We start from the raw sequence: 20,878 nt of genomic DNA on the forward strand, positions 1-20,878 counted from the left end.
GCGACATATATCGCATGATGAACGCATCAAGCTCGTGTGGCTGAATTAGTAAGGCGTCGGACTGGTGAACCGGAAGGTCCGAGATAAAAAATTATTGCGATACGATTTCTTTATTCTAAGATTTTAGTAGCTATAGCTGGAAAATCACTCATACACACGACCAACTTTGAGAAATATATAAAAATATATATATAGCGCAATCCACAAGTGTAAAGATACAGGTGTAGCTACTACACTGTAATGTTCATGCGAGACCGTGGCTTTTATATGTGGCTCTCCTCTGTTAGGTTCCGTATCTTTCCATTCCACTCGGCTGGCTAATGTCCAGCTGGCCATGCATCTGGCGAGCATATTTGTTAATACGATGTTTGGCTGGTTGACCTTGGTTTTGTCAAGGTTATTTCCACCACAATGTTGCTGTTGAGTCCCAAGGTCTTCATTCCGTAGCCCAAAGAGTTTGCCATACGCATGCCTGCTGACTTTGGAGAAGTTCAGTGTGTCTAGTAATGTGCTGGTCAACTCTCCCATGTCTCTTCTTACATTCCTTCTGGAAGATGCTGTCTTCTATCTCAGTGACTCGCAGAGAAAAGATGCTCTCCATGTCGGGAAAGGTAGGTGAATGGCGAAGCATTGACTTAGCCTCGATGTACGAGAACGATCATCATAGAAGTTTACCGCGAGTGAAAAACATTTCAAAAAGTTCTGTTACTACAGCGTAGTTTGCCGTTTGTGTGTAAAACTGCTGTTATTTGTAAGGTGTTTCAGCTAATTAAACCTCTATTACGGAATGAATAATATGAAGACTTAATTGATATGATGTTAGCACGCTGTTACATGTCTTCAGTTGTAGTAACAACATTTAATAAAATGTGCTTTTGTCTGCTTGCAGGTGATCTCAAAAATTTCTGTGTCTCACTCTCCTAGGGTCAGTTTTCAGTCAGAGGTGTTTTTTTCATTAACAAATTTTTAATTTTCACCCTTTATTAAAATTAACTTTGTTTGTACACGCATTCTATATATACGAGTATATATTTGGCTTCATTTGTTCATCGCTAGGTCTATACTCTATAGAGACTAATTTCTAATTAAACCATCTGTCTAAAAATTGTTTAATTTTTGTCTAAAAACTGTCTGCATGTGGCTTTTTATTGCTCTCCTGATTTTAGGCCAAAAAACAAAAAAAATTTGTTCACCACCCCTAAGTAGGTACAAAAGATAGTATTTTAAAAGATGTTGCGACGTGGGATTTCATAGTAAGATAACTAAAATGTTGGTCAATATGGTGGTTCAACCCATCACACAGCTTATACTACTGACCCTCTAACCATCTGAGCTAATCAGCCACCTTAAAAAGCCTCTGAACTATTGCGCTGATCAGAGATAAAATTTGCTTATGTTATCTTTGTTTTGTGTGTATGTTGTATCTGTTTGAAAATTACTAGAATAAAAGAATAAAAATTAGAAATTTTTTTCAGAAATTTGCTTTTATAATTTTTTTAGAAATTTCTGTTCGGACAATGCCAAGTATGTCTATTTGGATATATTTATAACATATCATGTTAACTGGATTACACAAATGGTTTCTACATGTGTGATCCAACTAGACTCGAACAGTTAGCTATTCATGATTATGTTGCGACGTTCACAGATCTACCATTAAGTTTTAATGACTGATTCCGAGCTTGTTTTGCTGTCACGTGGTTTTGATTCTCAAGTTGAAGCTGCCGCCATATAAAGAAATTGTACTTGCTGACTTATGTTGTAGATTATGTTCAGCTGGCAGCACTCAATTACTTCAAGCTCGATTGGAAAAACTCGGATGGCAAGAATCCGGTTAGTAGTGTGGAAAGAAACAGTCTCACAACATCTAGGAGTAGTCTTGTGTTTATGTGTGCATCTCATCTTCAAAGATGTAAAACTCTACGATACAGTCAAAAGTGGATGCGCAAATTTAATATATTCTGATATACGCTTCGCATGTTACAACCATCATATGCTGAAGCAGATGTGCCATAAGAATACACTGCATTTCGTGTAATTAGTTCCACAACTAAAAATATAGCAACAAATCTTTCAGCTACACATTTAAATATAGCATTGAAACAAATGTACTATGTCAAAATATGTAAAATTTAAAGGACAAAACTGTTATATTTAAAAAAACAAGTAAATAAAGTGATATTCAATAATAGAGAGTTTCGTTTTTATTGTTACTTTGTCTTTATATTAACGACAGGTGAATTATATTTCTCTACGAGTCACTGTGTAGAAAAAGACTTTTTGTAATAATGTTTTAAATTTTTGGTCTTTTTTCAATTTTTGTTAACAATTATTCATTTGGTCGCTGGTTTTTAGTATATTTTGAGCTGGTTGACCAATTATGACAAGGCTTGAAAGTTTAAACCCCACAAAACGCAACTATAGGACTAGAAAATATGCATGTGCTTTCTATTTAACTTCCCATGTTTTAAATCTCAATGAACTTTAATCTACTATTTAAATGCTATGGAGGGTGAACTATGGAGGGTGGACTATGGCTTACAGTTAATTAGGCAATGTTTCTATATGTTTGTATAATATGATGCAGAAATACCCGAAGACAGACATAGAGTGCAAGCTAACAAAGGTATGCCTCGACACGTGTGCAGACTCAATAAGAGCTTTGCAGGATTTCATAATATACGTAGCAGAGAATGGAGACATGCCTCCAGATGATAGCCTGCTGGACGCCTCGAGTGCTACCCTCGCTGATCTAAAGGTGTGTTGTTAGTTTCTGTTTATCTAGCAGCAGTTCTTCACAATGTGATTATTAGAAGATAGCATTGGTATTGTTTGAGCACACTGGATGTTAATCATCTCCTACTGTCTTTTCTTGGACTTTTTAGCAGTTTTATGTAGACATTAAAAACGTTATAAGAATTTTAACAAAATTTGGTGTTGTTTTAAATGCTGTAATTTTTTATATGAAATTTTAATGGAAAATCAAGCATATGCCCTTAATTGGTGTTAAAAAGCAAGAGTTTTGTAAACCAGTGCTATTTTGAAAGTTTTTGCTGTCACGCAATACCGGAGGCCAATGTTATTTGTTTAAGTTTCACTCCTTTTATTTAGTCCTCTTTTGCTGTCGCTTCTCTGTTTAACTGCTATTGTCCTTCTTTGTCCTTGAAGCATCTCTGTTTTACCATCTCTCTCTGTCTCTATTTTTCTTCATCACTTCTCTACTTTTTGTTCTGTTTTGTGTTTTTTCTCTTCTGTATTGTCATCTTCTGGTCTGGTTTTCTTTTGATCTTTACCTCATGTTCTTGCGCACCTCTCTTACGCGCACCTCTCTCACGGGCACCTCTCTCACGGGCACCTCTCTCACGCGCAGCTCTCTCACGCGCAGCTCTCACACGCGCAGCTCTCACACGCGCAGCTCTCTCACCCGCAGCTCTCTCATGCGCAGCTCTCACACGTGCAGCTCTCTCACCCGCAGCTCTCTCACCCGCAGCTCTCTCACCCGCAGCTCTCTCACGCGCACCTCTCTCACGCGCACCTCTCTCACGCGCACCTCTCTCACGCGCACCTCTCTCACGCGCACCTCTCTCACGCGCACCTCTCTCACGTGCACCTCTCTGACGGGCACCTCTCTCACGCGCACCTCTCTCACGCGCACCTCTCTCACGGGCACCTCTCTCACGCGCACCTCTCTCACGCGCACCTCTCTCACGCGCACCTCTCTCACGCGCAGCTCTCCCATGCGCAGTTCTCTCACTGGCAGCTGTTGTTGTAGAGCTCACTGGCAGAGTCTCTAACCGAGGATCTAATGGACCCAGTTTTAGAGGCACCTTTAGAGGAAGAAAAGCGATTACCTGCATTGATGTTGGATGCGATGAAGGATCCTACACCTCCCGTCACGAAACGTGGTGATGTTTTTTACCGAGTGCATGACATGCATTTTGATTGGTATATTGGTGATTGATTCAATTCTGGTATAAATTATGTAAAATTCATCAAATCACTGTTGTTAATTTCATAGTATGTTACACTAGCGTCAAGACCTTAAATTGTTCTATCATATGCAATACGGTACAAGCGGATATTCTTCACATTGTTATCGATAGATTATTTTTTAAATATTTCATGGTGAAATTATTTTTAATCTCGTCAAAAAGTGATTTTTGTCAATTTTATGTCATAATCTTTACAGCAATATAAATCAGCACAATGGTTAATGCAAACCATTGAGTTTTAATAATTATTTGCCTATAGCATAAGGAATTCTAGTTATATCAACAATTATTGTCAATCAAATAATTTTATGTCACTAAGCATCTCATGAAAACCTCAGTTCAACTTTTGTATGCTTAGAAACTGCACAGGAAAAAACTGCATGAGTTGTGATGCCTATACCGGACCACCTGCTTCAACTATTTTAAGCAATTATATATTAAAAATTTATTGAAAGAAGTCAGTTCAATAGCTGTTTTGTTTATATAGAGCAATAATAGAATTAATAAACAATTGCCTCACACCATTTTTCTTAAAGTATATGGGAGACTCTGCTTGTTTGACGTTTTTATGTATGTTTTATGAATAGGCTAACTTCTACCATTTCTATTATTTTCCACATGAATGCTGCTCAACTACAAATAGCTGCTAAAAACTACATGTAGTCGTTAACCTGACCGGTTTCTCCATTTTTGGTTTTGGAGTTATCTTATCAGTTTTAAATAAGTAAAGCTTTCTGATTGCAATATATCAAAGACCGGTGCGCCATTTGCCCTTTGCAATTTGCCAGTGGAAAAGTTATATTCTTTATTTTTCTCCTGAAGTGCCTATTCATTCATTTCTTTTTAATTCTTTTCTAGACATTCTCATCAATCTGAGTCAACTTAAACTTCTATCATTCTCTTACTCACTATTACTCCAAAATATACTTACATCTGTCCATAAACGCTCTCGAATTCATCATCATAATCCATGTATTAACTCCTGTCTCTATGTCCTAAGTTTATATAAAACAATTAGAAAGAAATAAATGAATAGGCACTTCAGAAGAAAAATAACGAATATAACTTTTCTACTGGCAAATCGCAAATGGCGCGCCGGTCTTCGTTGGTAAAATATAAACATGCCATTTGCTAATCAAAACCATACATACTTATTGTGGTATATACCTCAAGGTCATCTGCTGACATACTTACCAACAGAAAATTAGTCTCTCTAACGCAGAACTGGGCAGCCTTAATGTACTTTATACAGTAAGATAACCCTGTTTGTATGAGGAGACCTCTATAGTTCCGTCATTTTACAATAGGGGTTTATCGTGAGCAAGGATTCAATAGTCTGGTAATATGCAGCCATTCATTTTGTAATTGATATCCGCCTATGATATCTCTAAGTTGTAAGGTGTTACTCCACATGGCTAGTGGAATAAAATATATCTTTACGCTATCGTAGGATCGGCAGTTTTTCTCAAGCTATGTTTATTTTGAATAACTATTGTTATTACTATTATTGTTATTACATGCAGGTGAACAAGAGAAGACTGTCATACCACAGGACACTTTTCTTTTTCCTGATGAAACCCTTGATGGAGGGAACCGAGAATATCCTTCTGACAGTGATGATAGCTTTGAAATTCTAGAAAAGCCAACAATGGTAAGCTCAATGTCTATGCCTATGATGGGTAGTTTAGAGACTTCTGATATGCAATAACAGACATACAAAGTTTTCATCTGGTGCCTCTTTTGAAGTCTACTGTGCCGGACAAAGTAGTTGGAACATGAAGAGGTTAATTCTACCCAAATTTGTTATTTCAACATATTTGTTGTCTCTCATCCAGATACTATGGATATTATTTATATACAGTATACCCTAGGACACCTGTGTATTCGCGGCATCTAACTTTCGCATTTTCGGGGTGTCATTCTCTCGCGAAAATTTCATGTGCGAAACTAAACTATCATAACGAACGAGCGAAAACGCGAAGTTAAATAGCTTTGTTCGTTGATATCCACAATAAAATTGTCATATAAGAAATGCAGGCAATTTTCGTCTGTGGTTGGGCTCAATGGGAAATTTCTGGTAAACTCATTATAGCTAATACACCGACTGAGCAGCATGGCAAAGCAAATTAAGATTATATCAGTTTAGTCACTGAATTTGTAACTGATGAGGATGAAAGTCTGGTAGGTGAAATCATAAAATTGAAGAATAATTATTGTAGTGATGAATTTTATTACCAACCAAAAACAATATCAACCCTCATCAGGTCCAATCACATTATCTCTTTCACTGCCAACCATGTACAAATTCGCTATCGGCCTAGTGCCAGCCATTTACCGAAATTGCCGATATTGCTTCATGATATGTATACAGTATTTTTTCAAGTTCAATCTCTATCTAGAACATTTTTGTTACATATTTTATTTTCCCAACATTTTAACCAATATTGCTATGCAAAAATTCAATGTATCTCTACTTGTGCGCGATGATAAAGCTATGTGAAGCTACGATCGATCCGAAGCTAAAACGATCCTCCACAATGATCCTTACTCTTACAAAACTATTACTTTCACCACTGTCAGAGACAGTGCTGCTGCTTTAATTATCTGAATCACGAAAATCTAAATCTTAATTTGATATACTGTCATCATCAACTAGTTACCTGTTTTATGACTCGCGCGCGGTAGTTAATGAACTCACACAAAAAAGTTCGTTTTTAAATTAAAAATTCTCAAACAAACGTTTAAAATTGCTTCGTTGTTTTAGGCTGATTTTATAGAGAAATCTTCGGACAAAACTGTCAATTTCATAAAACTCTTAAAGACCGTGGGTTATGTGGTCAACGAATAATAAAATCAGGTTACCACGCAATGGCTGAGAAAGTGCCAAGTGCGTTAATGGCAGTAGCCCCTAGAAAACGAATAAATGCGTTTATGGCAGTGAAAGGGTTATACAATTTTTGTTGTGAAGTTGGTTGTTACCTATCTATTTTCTTCTTCTTGGGACTCGAGTGTGAAAGTCATGGCGGGAGGGACCTATACGCCAATAGTAGTCCAAGAATCAAATGGCAGCAAGTGATCAAATCGAATTATCGATCTCACCCACACATTTCAACCTGCGGTTTACAAATACGAACTAGTCTCAAATTGAATTTTTTTTCTTATTAGCGAACTGGACCTGAGGAATGTAATTTGTTTTTTCCACTGCATTTATTTTCACATCACTATAATTTCGCACTAATCAGAGCCGCGAAATTAAGTTGCAGCGAAATTTTACTCTGTGTGCTACTCACGAAACTAAATACTAGCGAAATAAAAGTGTCCTAGGGTATATAGATATACATAGTATATCAATATAATGTTTAGACTCTGAGGAAGCCAACTCATCTAGTTTTAAAGAAAACTTTCAAGTTTTAAACTCCTCTCTATTTAAGGAGGAATGTTCATTGTAACTCAAATGTTAAAAGTACTTTGTTTAATGTCAGTTGCTGGAGGATTAGCCCATCAAAAAATATAACTTGTTTTCTGACTACTAAAGGCCATTTTTATTGCTGCCGTGCTGCTAAGAGTGGATCAAATTTCTAACAAATAACATGTGGGAGTTTCAGTTGGAGAAGTCTTTCTTAATTAAAAATATGACAAATGGTCAAAATTTTAGGGATGCTTTTTTAAATTATGTTCAACTTGACAAAAAAATTATAAAATTAGACTTAATAACAGCATAAGGAATCAGAATATATATAGTTTTTGAAATACAAAATATGTAAAAACTTACGAGTAATTCAAGTTCAAAACAGACAAACCATACATTGCTGATTGTATGTCCCAACTATTTTGTGCAGCGCCGTATGTTACAACAATTGGTAACGGTGCATCTTAGGTCGGTACAACGCGCATACAATGCATGGGCAACGAACATACAGGGCACTTGCAATGAACAAACATTGTGGATACAACATCGACACAAGTAATTAACAACGCATGCGCCACAACGTGACACTGTTAATAATAATAATAGTAGTAATAATATTATATTATTATTCAATATTCTATTTATACTTATAGTCTGTTAATAAAACAGATCTAAAACGTTACACAAAGTGTTTTATTTATTTTCTATTGACCGTTGTATGTGCGTTGGTTAAAGATAATAATCTCTACAGATGTGATCACATCAAATAACATTTTTGTTTGCTTATTTCAAGTCATCAACTTGTATTTTTAATGTATAGGGATTAATTTTATATATCTTTCATGTCTATTGACTAAATTCACAATTAGTTGGGATGCTGTAAATGAGAGTTTTTCAACAAAGAGGTCCAGTTTAAGTATAAGTATGATCATTTGGGGTGCTACTAGCAGACATCAGTACTGCAGTAGCTTATAGCCAATTCTCTGTTGCTTTCTTTTTCATTGGTTTTATGTTCATCTGGATGCAACTGAAAGATCTTCAAATCGAATTATCAGGACAAGATTTGACAACCAACCATATTTTTCTTTGTTATCCATTGAGTTACTACAAAAAAGCTCGTTTGTCGTTTAACCATAGGCCACACGCTTAAAGAATTTGAAATATTATCGAGTTTGTAGCTTTTGGAAAAGTACAAATTTGAAGATGGACTCGCACAAAATCTTTGTAGATTTGATCAAAAAGTATGAGTATTTTTGTATCATTTGCATTTGTGTTTGATGTTTGAGGTGATCTGACTGACAAAATGTTTCAAGATTAAAATCAACAAAACATGATCACAGTTGAAACGCTCAGATCAAGTAAAAGTGCGATTATTACGGGAACAATAGCAAAGAGACCGACAGATATGAGACTTGTAACCCTTCAGCTTGAATGCAATAACTGATATCAACTATCGCAATGATAACAACTAGTCATGTCATTTCACAAGTATTTGCCTTCTGAGTGTTGTAATTGCGATCAAGTTTTGTCGATTTCAATCTAGAAACACCCTGACAATCAGATTATCTACATCATCAATAACAATCAGACTATCTACATCATCAATAACAATCAGATTATCTATATCATCAATAACAATCAGATTATCTACATCATCAATAACAATCGCAAACAATAAAAATACCGATACTTTCTGATACAATTTATAAACATTCTGTGTATGTTCATCTTTAATCTGTTAGAATTTTCTTCTCAACTTCAAACTATAAGACTCATTTTAATTTAACTCTTAGATACATTTAAGTTTTAAATGTTGTCTAAAATCATTCTTGAAAGTTGTGATAGTATTCTGTGATGGTCACCTTGAATGTCAAAGTAAATTTTAAAAGTTTCACCTGGATACATGATTTAACTTTGTAAGACGAATCAGTGAGCATTTGCCAGTTGAATGAAAATCATTGTCTCTCTTCATACAGCCAACAGGTGGGAATCCTGTCATCGGTACATATGAAGCAGAGCCTTGTGTTGTTAAAGAGAATTACTTCCCAGAAGTTGTCCGTAAGGTGGATCTTTTGATGCCTCCTAAAAAGTTTCCAGATGCTGTTGCTAGATACTGCTTAGCTGATCTAAACCTGAAATGGAATATTTACGGAGGTCGAGACTTTGGTGAGCTCTGAGTAACAGCAGCAGTTACATTTATAGTAATGATAGTAACAGTTACATTTATAGTAATAACAGTAACAGTTACATTTATAGTAATAACAGTAACAGTTACATTTATAGTAATAACAGTAACAGTTACATTTATAGTAATAACAGTAACAGTTACATTTATAGTAATAACAGTAACAGTTACATTTATAGTAATAACAGTAACAGTTACATTTATAGTAATAACAGTAACAGTTACATTTATAGTAATAACAGTAACAGTTACATCTATAGTAATAACAGTTACATTTATAGTAATAACAGTAACAGTTACATTTATAGTAATAACAGTAGCAGTTACATTTATAGTAGTAACAGTATCAGTTACATTTATAGTAGTAACAGTAACCGTTACATTTATAGTAATAACAGTAACATTTATATTAGTAACAGTATCAGTTACGTTTATGGTAATGACAGTCACAGTTACATTTTTATTAGCCAGTTTTTTTAAACATTTTGTAAAGCTAACATTAGAAAACAATGCACAGTTCATTTGCTACAATCGCGGGGGACTGTGCTTGTTGTTATAGTTATTTGATTTATGCAGGGTTATGTAGCAAAACCAGTGCGCTAACTTCTAATATTTTATATTTCATATGGTAGTATGTAACTCCCGATGTGTTGTATTTCATATGGTGGTATGTAACTCCCGATGTGTTGTATTTCATATGATGGTATGTAACTCCCGATGTGTTGTATTTCATATGATGGTATGTAACTCCCGTTGTGTTGTATTTCATATGATGGTATGTAACTCCTGATGTGTTGTATTTCATATGGTGGTATGTAACTCCCGATGTGTTGTATTTCATATGGTGGTATGTAACTCCCGATGTGTTGTATTTCATATGGTGGTATGTAACTCCCGATGTGTTGTATTTCATATGGTGGTATGTAACTCCCGATGTGTTGTATTTCATATGGTGGTATGTAACTCCCGATGTGTTGTATTTCATATGGTGGTATGTAACTCCCGATGTGTTGTATTTCATAAGATGGTATTTAACTCATGTGATGGTATGTGATTGTATTTCATATGATTACTGACATTACAGGTTCAAAGAGAGCTAAAGGCTCTGTTAAAGGTCGAGATGAAACGAGGAGAATACAATTCAGTTTAAGTAAGGTGCAGGGACACTATGAGGTCTACCCCGAGACAGCTTGTCAGGTACCAAGGCTTTGTTCAATTTTTATCAAAATACTCAAATTTGGACACAGCGATTTGCTAGTATAATTACTAGAGCTTAACAATTTCCAAAAATCGCCAGACGATTTGATAATGCAAATGGATGATTCGAGACAAATTGTGATATTACGCATAATCATAGATGTATGCATAATGGATTTATGTTTAATGGATTTATGGTTAATCATAGATGTAAGCCTAATTACAGATATGTGCTTAATCATAGATTAATGCTAAGCATTGATTTATGCATAATCAAAGGTTAGGATCTATGCAAAAAATTATTACACCTTACACGTGTTGGCTATGTGGCCACAAAGCTTTGCTGTCTTTTTCAACAATTTAGCAAAGTTCTCAGTTTTCAACCAGGCCACAACCATAGACATAGAAGTATATTTAAACAAATTGCTGATGTTAATAGTCTGAATTAGTGTAAGCTTGGTGACATTAGGTCTTCCTTCAAATCCTTTTGGTTTTTCTCATTGTATAGCATCGATAATAGCTGGCTATCTGTTTCTTCGGCTAATCGCTAATTGAGGGTGCTCCTTTGAATTTGTCCTCTTTATGTTTACCTCCTGTAGACATTAGCTCGACAAACCCAATCTTTGTTAATACTCGGGCTGTTTTAGCTAAGTCCATTATTTACTTACATTGCGTTGATTCTCGTTTATTCAGTTTTAAACATTGGCGGTCTCGCACCCTGATAGTTTTAAATCGCCAAGAAGCTTCTGGGAGAGAAATGTCTGAGAGAACTAAATTATTAGCCAAAATGTTCTGTTCTCTTTATTTCAGGCGAGCAGGGAGTGTTTGCTAGTAGAAAACGTGGAAATAATCGACATTGTAAAGGCATCAGCAATAAACCTCCTCTTGTATAGGTACAGCTCACAAAAACGTCCTATTCAGAATTACACAGGTATGATCTGCCAAAAACTTGTCAACCACAGGCCAGATGTGAGGCGACCAGAGCGCCAGGAGGCAGATGTTCGGGTCTCTATACAACCAATACGAGTCAACATCGACCAGGTCTGTCCTTTTTGCTGTATTAAGGTATTGTCACAGATAGCTGATATGTTGCTGACACTTGACATGTCTCTGACACCTAACATGTCAGTGACTCTCGGCATGTCACTGACTCTCGACTTGTCTCCGACTCTTGACTAGTCCCCGACTCTCGACTTGTCTCCGTCTCTCGACTTGTCTCCGACTCTCGATTTGTCCCCGACTCTCGACTTGTCTCCGAGTCTCGACTTGTCTCCGACTGTTCACTAGTCCTCGACTCTCGACTTGTCTCCGTCTCTCGACTTGTCTCTGACTCTCGATTTGTCTCCGACTCTCGAATTGTCTCCGAGTCTCGACTTGTCTCCGACTCCCGACTTGTGTTCGACACTCAACATGTCTTCGACAATCAACATGTCTCCGACAATCAACATGTTGTTTACTCTATTAGTTGCTGCTGCAGAATGTAAAATGTCAGCAGTCTCTTTTACAAGACTATTAGACTGTCAGAAATGGTTTTCTCCTCACTTTTTAAATTGAACTTTTATTAGTTCCGGGTTTATATTACCAATTAATTTTCCTAATATCCACCAAGTCTGGCTATGGCAATGTTGTGTGTTTGAGATTACATTTAAAATACTATAAATCAGTTTTTTAATTTGATTTGGATAAAAGATTACTAATCATGTCCAATCATGTAGAACAGTGCTAGTCTTTAGAAGACTACTTCAACCTCCAACAGAACTCAACAATTTGTGAAAGACATTTTCAAAACTTACCATTTTTATCTCATAATTCCTTGAAGACCTACTGAAACTCTATCGCAGCTTAGACTGAAATTATCGTCAACTGGTAGCCAACTCAGCTATGCTTAGCCTAAGATTTTTTGTGCATTATTGCAGTGTAAACTATCAAATAACCCACCTGCAGCCCACTCTCACAGCCTACACACACAGCCCACTCACACAGCCCACACACACACAGCCCACTCACCCAGCCCACACACACAGCCCACTCACACAGCCCACACACACAGCCCACTCACCCAGCCCACACACACCGCCCACTCACACAACCAAACACACACAGCCCACTCACCCAGCCCACACACACCGCCCACTCACACAACCAAACACACACAGCCCACTCACACAGCCTACTCACCCAGCCCACACACACACAGCCCACTCACCCAGCCCACACACACCGCCCACTCACACAACCAAACACACACAGCCCACTCACACAGCCCACTCACACAGCCTACTCACCCAGCCCACACACACACAGCCCACTCACACAGCCCACCCACACATCCCGCAGCCCACACACATGTTTGCAGGCTTATTTGCTTTTGATCCTTCTTTTCTGCTAAAATTTTAGTGCTTTATGAAATTAGTTTAGTCTATCATAGAACCAGTTAGTGAATTGGTAAGAATATGTAGGCAGCCAGTAACATTATTATCTATTGATTACTCTCAACTTCTCAACTTATTCATTAGAGCAGTTAGGTGCCAAAGGTCACCAGGCAGTCAATTTTTGCTGACAGTCTGTCTGCATTTTAATATTTTAACTTGTATTTATTTCAAGTATTTTTAAAGGTAGACTTGCAACAAAATTTACATTACAGTTATTTGGTATCAAAAGGTTTACCATGTCTTACTCTGCTGTGTTGTAGGTTCAAAATATGTGGAAATGTGATTGAAAGCTCAAAAACGAACAGTTAAAACAACGGCCGTAGGTTGGAATCCCTTCATTTTGATGAAGTACTCAACTCGACCTGGTTGTTGTGTTGACACGTAATGTTATCACATGAAATAGAAAGTTCAATGAAAGGCTCAATATAAAACGTCTCGTAGCACTAGTTTATGACAAACACTTCGGGTTCTACCGAAAAGCCCTTATCAAATATAGATGCTCACTACTTTACAGTTTCGTTTCAGCTTGGTCTAATCATCTAGTCATAATCTGATCATGTTACCCATATTTCCGCCAAATAGCGCTAACAATTTTCGCCGCATTTTTTGACCATCTCAGGTGACCAACAGGCTCCTCATGTTTATCAGAGGATGATATGCAGCCCCTCGAGCTAAGGTTAAAAAATTAAACTGATTTTTACAGTAAGTTTTTGAGATATTAGAGCTCAGTGACGGCATTACAATGATAATGAAATAGATGCGCAAGGATAATAGACATGGTTTTATTGAATGCGTGAAGTATATTTGTGAAAAAAGTTGATGAATGAGGTTCCGTGAAAGTGTAAACAGAAGCACATTGTGTTAAACTAAGCCACATTTGAGCCATTTTGGGAGGGATTCCAACCTACTGGCATTTTCGGGATAGCCGCGATCAACTGTTCGTTTTTGAGCTTTTAAGAGCTTGTAATCACATTTCCACATATGTGGCACCTACAACACAACAGAGTAAGACATGGTGAACTTTTTGATATCAAATAACTGTAATATGAATTTTATTGCATGTCAACCTTTAAGGATTGTTACATCGAGATTTTTAGTTCTTATTATACTACAGTATTCGGTATTGCTCAAGTGAGAGGTACAGCAGTTCCCAGATTTCACTTATGGCCTTGTATTTTATTTCATCAGGATACAGCCGAGTTTTTTGAGACCTTCATCAATGACCTGACCTCTAGAGAAGAAGAAATGGTTGCTAGCTTCCAAGCTTTTAATGCTGCAAGTGAGACCGTCACTATTAATCAGCTGCCACCACCAATTACTCAAAATTCTCCTGATGACACGCCCATCATGACCATGTCATACAGCGCGAGGCGCAAAGCAGAGGAAGGAAAGGCTGTTTTTGATGAGTTGGCTGAGGAAGGGGATGTCTCGCCAATCGCCAGTAATTCTGCTGCTCCTACCATATATATAAGGTTTGTTTGCTTGAAACCTGCTTGCTTTACAGCTCCTATTCCTTACTGTATAGGAAATACTATATATATATGCATATTATTGTATATGAAATAATTTATCTTCAACTATATAAAAACCAGACTACTAAATAACGATTCCTTAAATGATGAGGAGAGTTGTGTTAACATTCTGAAGCTCAGTCTTGTATATACAAGAAGGTCCACTGATCCTAGACAGTATTAACATCTTTACATCGACTGTGAAAGTACTTCGGGTAGCACAATTCCTGTTGAACTGAATATCATATTGAAGCTCCAAACTTGTGGAAATCAATGAAAAAAAGCAGACAGAAATCAAGTTAAGTAAAGAGTTGTTTTCACACTCTTTCAAATAAGTAATGTTTTAGTAGTAACTGAAGAAATGTAACAATTGCAGTACACCGAGTCTAATAAAGTGTGTATATTTGTTGTGAATTAAAATACAAAGTTTTAGAAATGTCACTAGAAAAAGTGTCACTCTAAAACTAGTTTTAGTGTGACACTCTTGTCGCTAAGGAAAAGCTTTCTAGTTTTGTTTTCTCTATTTTTTTAATCCTTCACTACCAAGATTTCAATCAGTGCTTTATTAGTAACTAATGTTCTATTAGCAGCCATTTTTCAGTTGGTCGGAAGTTCTGTTAATATTTCGACGATATCCCAAAAACTAATAATTCTATTGACATGAAACTTTGGAATTAGGCGCGAAACATATTACGCAGAAAAAGGACCATCTATCATATTACGCACAAAAGGACTAACATATTACACACAAAAGGACTATCATATTACGCACAAAAGGACTATCATATTACGCACAAAAGGACTATCATATTACGCACAAAAGGACTATCATATTACGCACAAAAGGACTATCATATTACACACAAAAGGACTATCATATTACGTACAAAAACACTAACATATTACGCATAAAAGGACTAACATATTACGTACAAAAGGACTAACATATTACATACAAAAGGACTATCATGTTACGCACAAAAGGACTAACATATTACGCACAAAAGGACTATCATATTACACACAAAAGGACTAACATATTACACACAAAAGGACTATCATATTACGCACAAAAGGACTATCATATTACGTACAAAAGGACTAAAATATTACGCAGAAAAAGGACTATCTATCATATTACGCACAAAAGGACTATCAAATTACGTACAAAAGGACTAAAATATTACGCAGAAAAAGGACTATCTATCATATTACGCACAAAAGGACTATCATATTACGCACAAAAGGACTATCATATTACGCACAAAAGGACTATCATATTACGTACAAAAACACTAACATATTACGCATAAAAGGACTAACATATTACGTACAAAAGGACTAACATATTACGTACAAAAGGACTATCATGTTACGCACAAAAGGACTAACATATTACGCACAAAAGGACTATCATATTACACACAAAAGGACTATCATATTACGCACAAAAGGACTAACATATTACGCGCAAAAGGACTAACATATTACACACAAAAGGACTAACATATTACACACAAAAGGACTAACATATTACGCACTAGAGGTGGAACGAGACATCTCGACATCTCGAGTATCGACCTGTCTCGTATCGGTCTCGTCTCGACTTGACTATTGCCAAACTCGAGACAGGAAATAGAACTAAAGCGCCTGCGCACGGTTGTTATTAAAACTTGGCTTCTTGCGGTAACAACAACTCCATATATTGTAATGGATTGCGAGCAACTGCCTTTACAGTTATACCCGGTCCGTTACTACCTGTTGCTATTGATTATGTTGGCCACCAAGTCTAATCATGTAGTCCGGACAACGACCCTGTTAATATATTGTAGTTCGGTTCTGTGTCCTTAAAACAGATACCGGGTCGTATCTAATTACCCTTCGGATAATCCAATTTAATAAATAAGACTTTTGCGGGTAAAATGTCGGTATTTTATTGTATCGTGTCTAAACGCTAATCTGTGTATCGTGTCTAAACAACTGCCCTTCATAAAATTCGGGCCTCTTTTATATACTACCAATCGCGGGTAAAACTTGCCCGGACACAGAGAAACGAACGAAAGGCCGTGTCGACCATAGTCCGTGTTTGGTTAACAATGACGTTATTGTTAGTTCATTATAAGAATATACATGTACATGTATACAGTAATTAATATAATTTCATGAGTACAATTTAAATATAATTTACACACTACAGTTAATACACAAACAAAACTTAACATTAATGAAACGATAAGAATGAAAGTGTTATCGTGTGTTCTTTTAGTTGCGGTATTTCTTTGTAGAGCGACGGCTATCGGTTTCATTACACATTACATTAAAAAGTAAGACCTATTCAATAGATGGTAAAAATATACATGTACAAAGCAATATGTTTATAATAATTATGATCAATCAAGCTCAAAATTCTTAGAATATATAACTTCGGTATTTTAGAACTGTTTGTGTCACTTTTGTTTACAAAAACTACATGCATATCACTATTAAAATGTTGTATTTAAATCATTTACACCAGGTAAAAATTCAATTTAAAAAGAGTTTTATCAATTTCATATATACCAAGTAGCTAGTACTTGTGTAGTGAAATCATCACCAAATGCTCATTATTTTACTGTCTCGTGTCTCGTGTCTCGAGTCTCGAATTTTTACAAGACAGTGTCTTGAGTCTCGTCTCGAACTTAAAAAACCTGTCTCGTTCCACCTCTATTACACACAAAAGGACTATCATATTACTCACAAAAGGACTATCATATTACGTACAAAAAGACTAACATATTACACACAAAAGGACTATCATATTACGCACAAAAGGACTATCATATTACATACAAAAGGACTAACATATTACGCACAAAAGGTCTAACATATTACGTACAAAAGGACTAATATATTACGTACCAAAGGACTAACATATTACGTTCAAAAGGCCTAACATATTACGCACAAAAGGACTAACATATTACGTACAAAAGGACTAACATATTACACACAAAAGGACTAACATATTACACACAAAAGGACTAACATATTATGTACGAAAGGACTAACATATCCAAAACAAAACAACTAGTGACCAACAAACCAAAAGTGTAAAAAAAACAAAGCGTAACTGTGGAGTTAACTCTGGTGTTGGATCGAGTGGGGAAACAACTCTCGAATTATTTCTGGTGCAGGCTTCAAATGGAGCTAAGCTAAGGCATCATGGGAATATTGCTTAGATTGAGTGGAACTCTAGTTAACTTTAGTTGTTGCTTTGCGGTTGGGATTTTTCTACCTTTCTCAGAACCATCTTTGCCTACAATAAGGTTGTGTAGAGATTATGTATTTATTTGAACGAATGAAGAGCTCTTATCAAAAAATGATCTTTGATTGATGAAATCTTATGATTTTTATTTTGTCACACATTGCTGTACTATCTGGAGTTATCTTCTCTGGGCTGTTTCACGAGTTGTACAGTCGTATCCACTATTGGAAGATGTAGCTATGTTTGGTGAATGCTATTTGATTGCCTTATTAAAGTAGTCGCACTGATAAACTTCAACCTATTCTAGTAGTTTGTCAACTTTACGTGTCATCAACATCTTTTGATGTTATTTATATTTAAAGGTTCAGTAGTTTCTATTTTTATGGTTTTGATTATAATTAAAACCATAATATATTTCTTATATAGTACAATTATTATCCAGCTCACAATGCGTCATGAAAAAGTCTGCAAAGTCGCTAAAAGTGAGCTGCTCAATAGCGAGGGCTTACTGTAATTCAAATTTAAACAAGGAACTTTTGAGCAGGAAGACTTCTGGCTATTTTTAATAGAAATGTTTCAATCTAACTCCCTTTGTTCCATCAGACTAAACAAATGTATAAACAGTTTAGCTGACTACATGTATCTCTCTCTGGTATGACTACGCGTATGTCTGTATATGTATGACTACATGTATGTCTGTGTATGTAAGACTACGTGTATGTCTGTGTATGTATGACTACATGTAAGTCTGTGTATGCATGACTATGGGTGTCAAAAGTAAATGAGTTTCTTGTAGAAACTTTGTCTTCACACCAGAGGTGCTCATCATACTTGACTATGTACCCAAGCGCATAGACATGGATCAGAACATAACGGGAGTAGTGAAAGGTTTGACTTCTCTCAGGAATGCTAACATCAGACTCAAGGCTCTCAAATGGAACAGAGGGTATGCAGCTATCCTCAGTTTTGATCTTAAAATGGCAATCTTACATATGAAACATCTGGATGCTTTTTACATTTTGGCTCATTTAAACGTGCCTGTAGCACACATCATAGCTCTCTGGGATGAGCTATTTGCTTACCATATATGATTATTCCTTTAATTGGGGGTTGGCTTCTCTTGTTCATTTTAAGATTGTTTTGCAACTGGAAATAAATTTTGTTGTTCATCAGGTAAAGGTATAAGAGCTAGGTTAATTCACTAACAGAATTGAGAGACTGCATACTTATAATACAGATTGAAAAACTATTTTATACGTTTAGGTTATTTATAATCATTGTATTTGGCATAAATGAAACTGTTTTATTGAATGAAAATTTTATATGCACTTGCCATTAAATTTGGCAAAAGGCAATAACTCCCTGTGATATGATTGAATGACAGAGTCTTTGTTATTAGGATTAGCAAAGCCACTGATAAGAGAGAGAGACCTATATACCTGTTCATATGACTTATATACTTGTTCATATGACCTATATACCTGTTCATATGACCTATATATCTGTTCATATGACCTATATACCTGTTCATATGACCTATATACCTGTTCATACGACTTACATGCCTGTTCATACGACTTATATGCTTGTTCATACGACTTATATGCCTGTTCATATGACATATATGCCTGTTCATATTACATATACCTGTTCATATGACTTGTATACCTGTTCATATGACTTGTATACCTGTTCATATGACTTATATGCCTGTTCATATGACTTATATGCCTGTTCATATAACCTAAATACCTGTTCATATGACCTTTATGCTGGTTCATATGACCTATATGCCGGTTCATATAACCTATATGCTTGTTCATATAACCGATATGTCTGTTCATATAGCCTATATATGCCTGTTCATATAATCTATATACCTGTTCATATGACTTACATATATACTTGTTCATATGACTTACATATATACTTGTTCATATGACCTGTCTGCCGGTTCATATGGCCTATATGCTTGTTCATATGACTATATACTTGTTCATGTGGCCTATATACTTGTTCATATGACTTATACGCCTGTTCATATGACTTATACACCTGTTCATATGACCTATACTCCTGTTCATATGACCTATGTGCCTGTTCATATGACCTATGTGCCTGTTCATATGACCGATACACCTGTCTGATTGCAGCATACTTGGAGTTGACAAGCTGCTACAGTTCTGTATCAATGAGTGGCAGAAGGACATAGCAAGATCTCAGATTCCTTCTATTATCGGAGGAATTGGTCCACTCAGTTCATTTGTGACTCTCTGTAAGTTTGTAAAATGTTTTGATTGGTTAGGTAATTCACCTTACTAGACAAAGTTTTTATCAAGTTTGGCGTCACCAAGCCTCACGATGGAATATTTGCTAGCAGTATCATGTGTTACCTTATGTACAGTGCGAACAATTAAAATTCGTTTAATGTTATGCTTGGGAGATAATTGCAGTAACTGCACCGCTCCAAGAAAATGTGTCATGAGAACTTTGATAATTTTATACCGTAATAGCTTTTTCATGCTCTGATTCATGTAGGCATCAATTAAAAAGAAAAATGGGCATGAATTAAAAGAAAAAAATTGTGGAATGACAACTCCTGCGTAATTATATTAGGGATAATATTTGTTTTTGTGATGAATATTAGACTTTAATAAACAGAGTTCTTCAAAAGCTGTGACAACAGAAACCAACATGATTATAACGTGTTACCCGAAGTGTTAAAATTCTATAGCCACAATAATTTACTGGTACGTTGTGTTTATAATTGGTTGTCTACTCGCCTTACTGCCCACGGCGCAAGCTTGTCAGACAGCTGGAAGTAGTTTCACAGGGAAATTACGCTTTATTAATGCCAAGTTGTTTGATTTTCACAAAATACTTTATCGTTGTCACACCTTCTTTAGAT

General features: G+C 36.1%; 1 protein-coding gene across 2 annotated transcripts in view; it reads left to right on the plus strand.

Moving 5' to 3' along the window:
- LOC137399229 (autophagy-related protein 2 homolog A-like) overlaps nt 1–20,878 on the plus strand; it is a 67,090-nt gene that overhangs the window by 34,762 nt on the left and 11,450 nt on the right. For both annotated transcript variants that reach the window (XM_068085242.1, XM_068085243.1), the window contains exons 26-36: nt 448–611; nt 1,766–1,833; nt 2,588–2,758; nt 3,773–3,905; nt 5,516–5,643; nt 9,378–9,567; nt 10,671–10,783; nt 11,594–11,824; nt 14,404–14,687; nt 18,767–18,916; nt 20,124–20,245. In XM_068085242.1, the coding sequence (XP_067941343.1) occupies nt 448–611; nt 1,766–1,833; nt 2,588–2,758; nt 3,773–3,905; nt 5,516–5,643; nt 9,378–9,567; nt 10,671–10,783; nt 11,594–11,824; nt 14,404–14,687; nt 18,767–18,916; nt 20,124–20,245 (1,754 nt within the window). The remainder of the gene's footprint in view (nt 1–447; nt 612–1,765; nt 1,834–2,587; nt 2,759–3,772; nt 3,906–5,515; nt 5,644–9,377; nt 9,568–10,670; nt 10,784–11,593; nt 11,825–14,403; nt 14,688–18,766; nt 18,917–20,123; nt 20,246–20,878) is intronic.

This window comes from Watersipora subatra, chromosome 7, assembly GCF_963576615.1.
Source record: "Watersipora subatra chromosome 7, tzWatSuba1.1, whole genome shotgun sequence".
Classification (NCBI taxonomy): Eukaryota; Metazoa; Bryozoa; class Gymnolaemata; order Cheilostomatida; family Watersiporidae; genus Watersipora; species Watersipora subatra.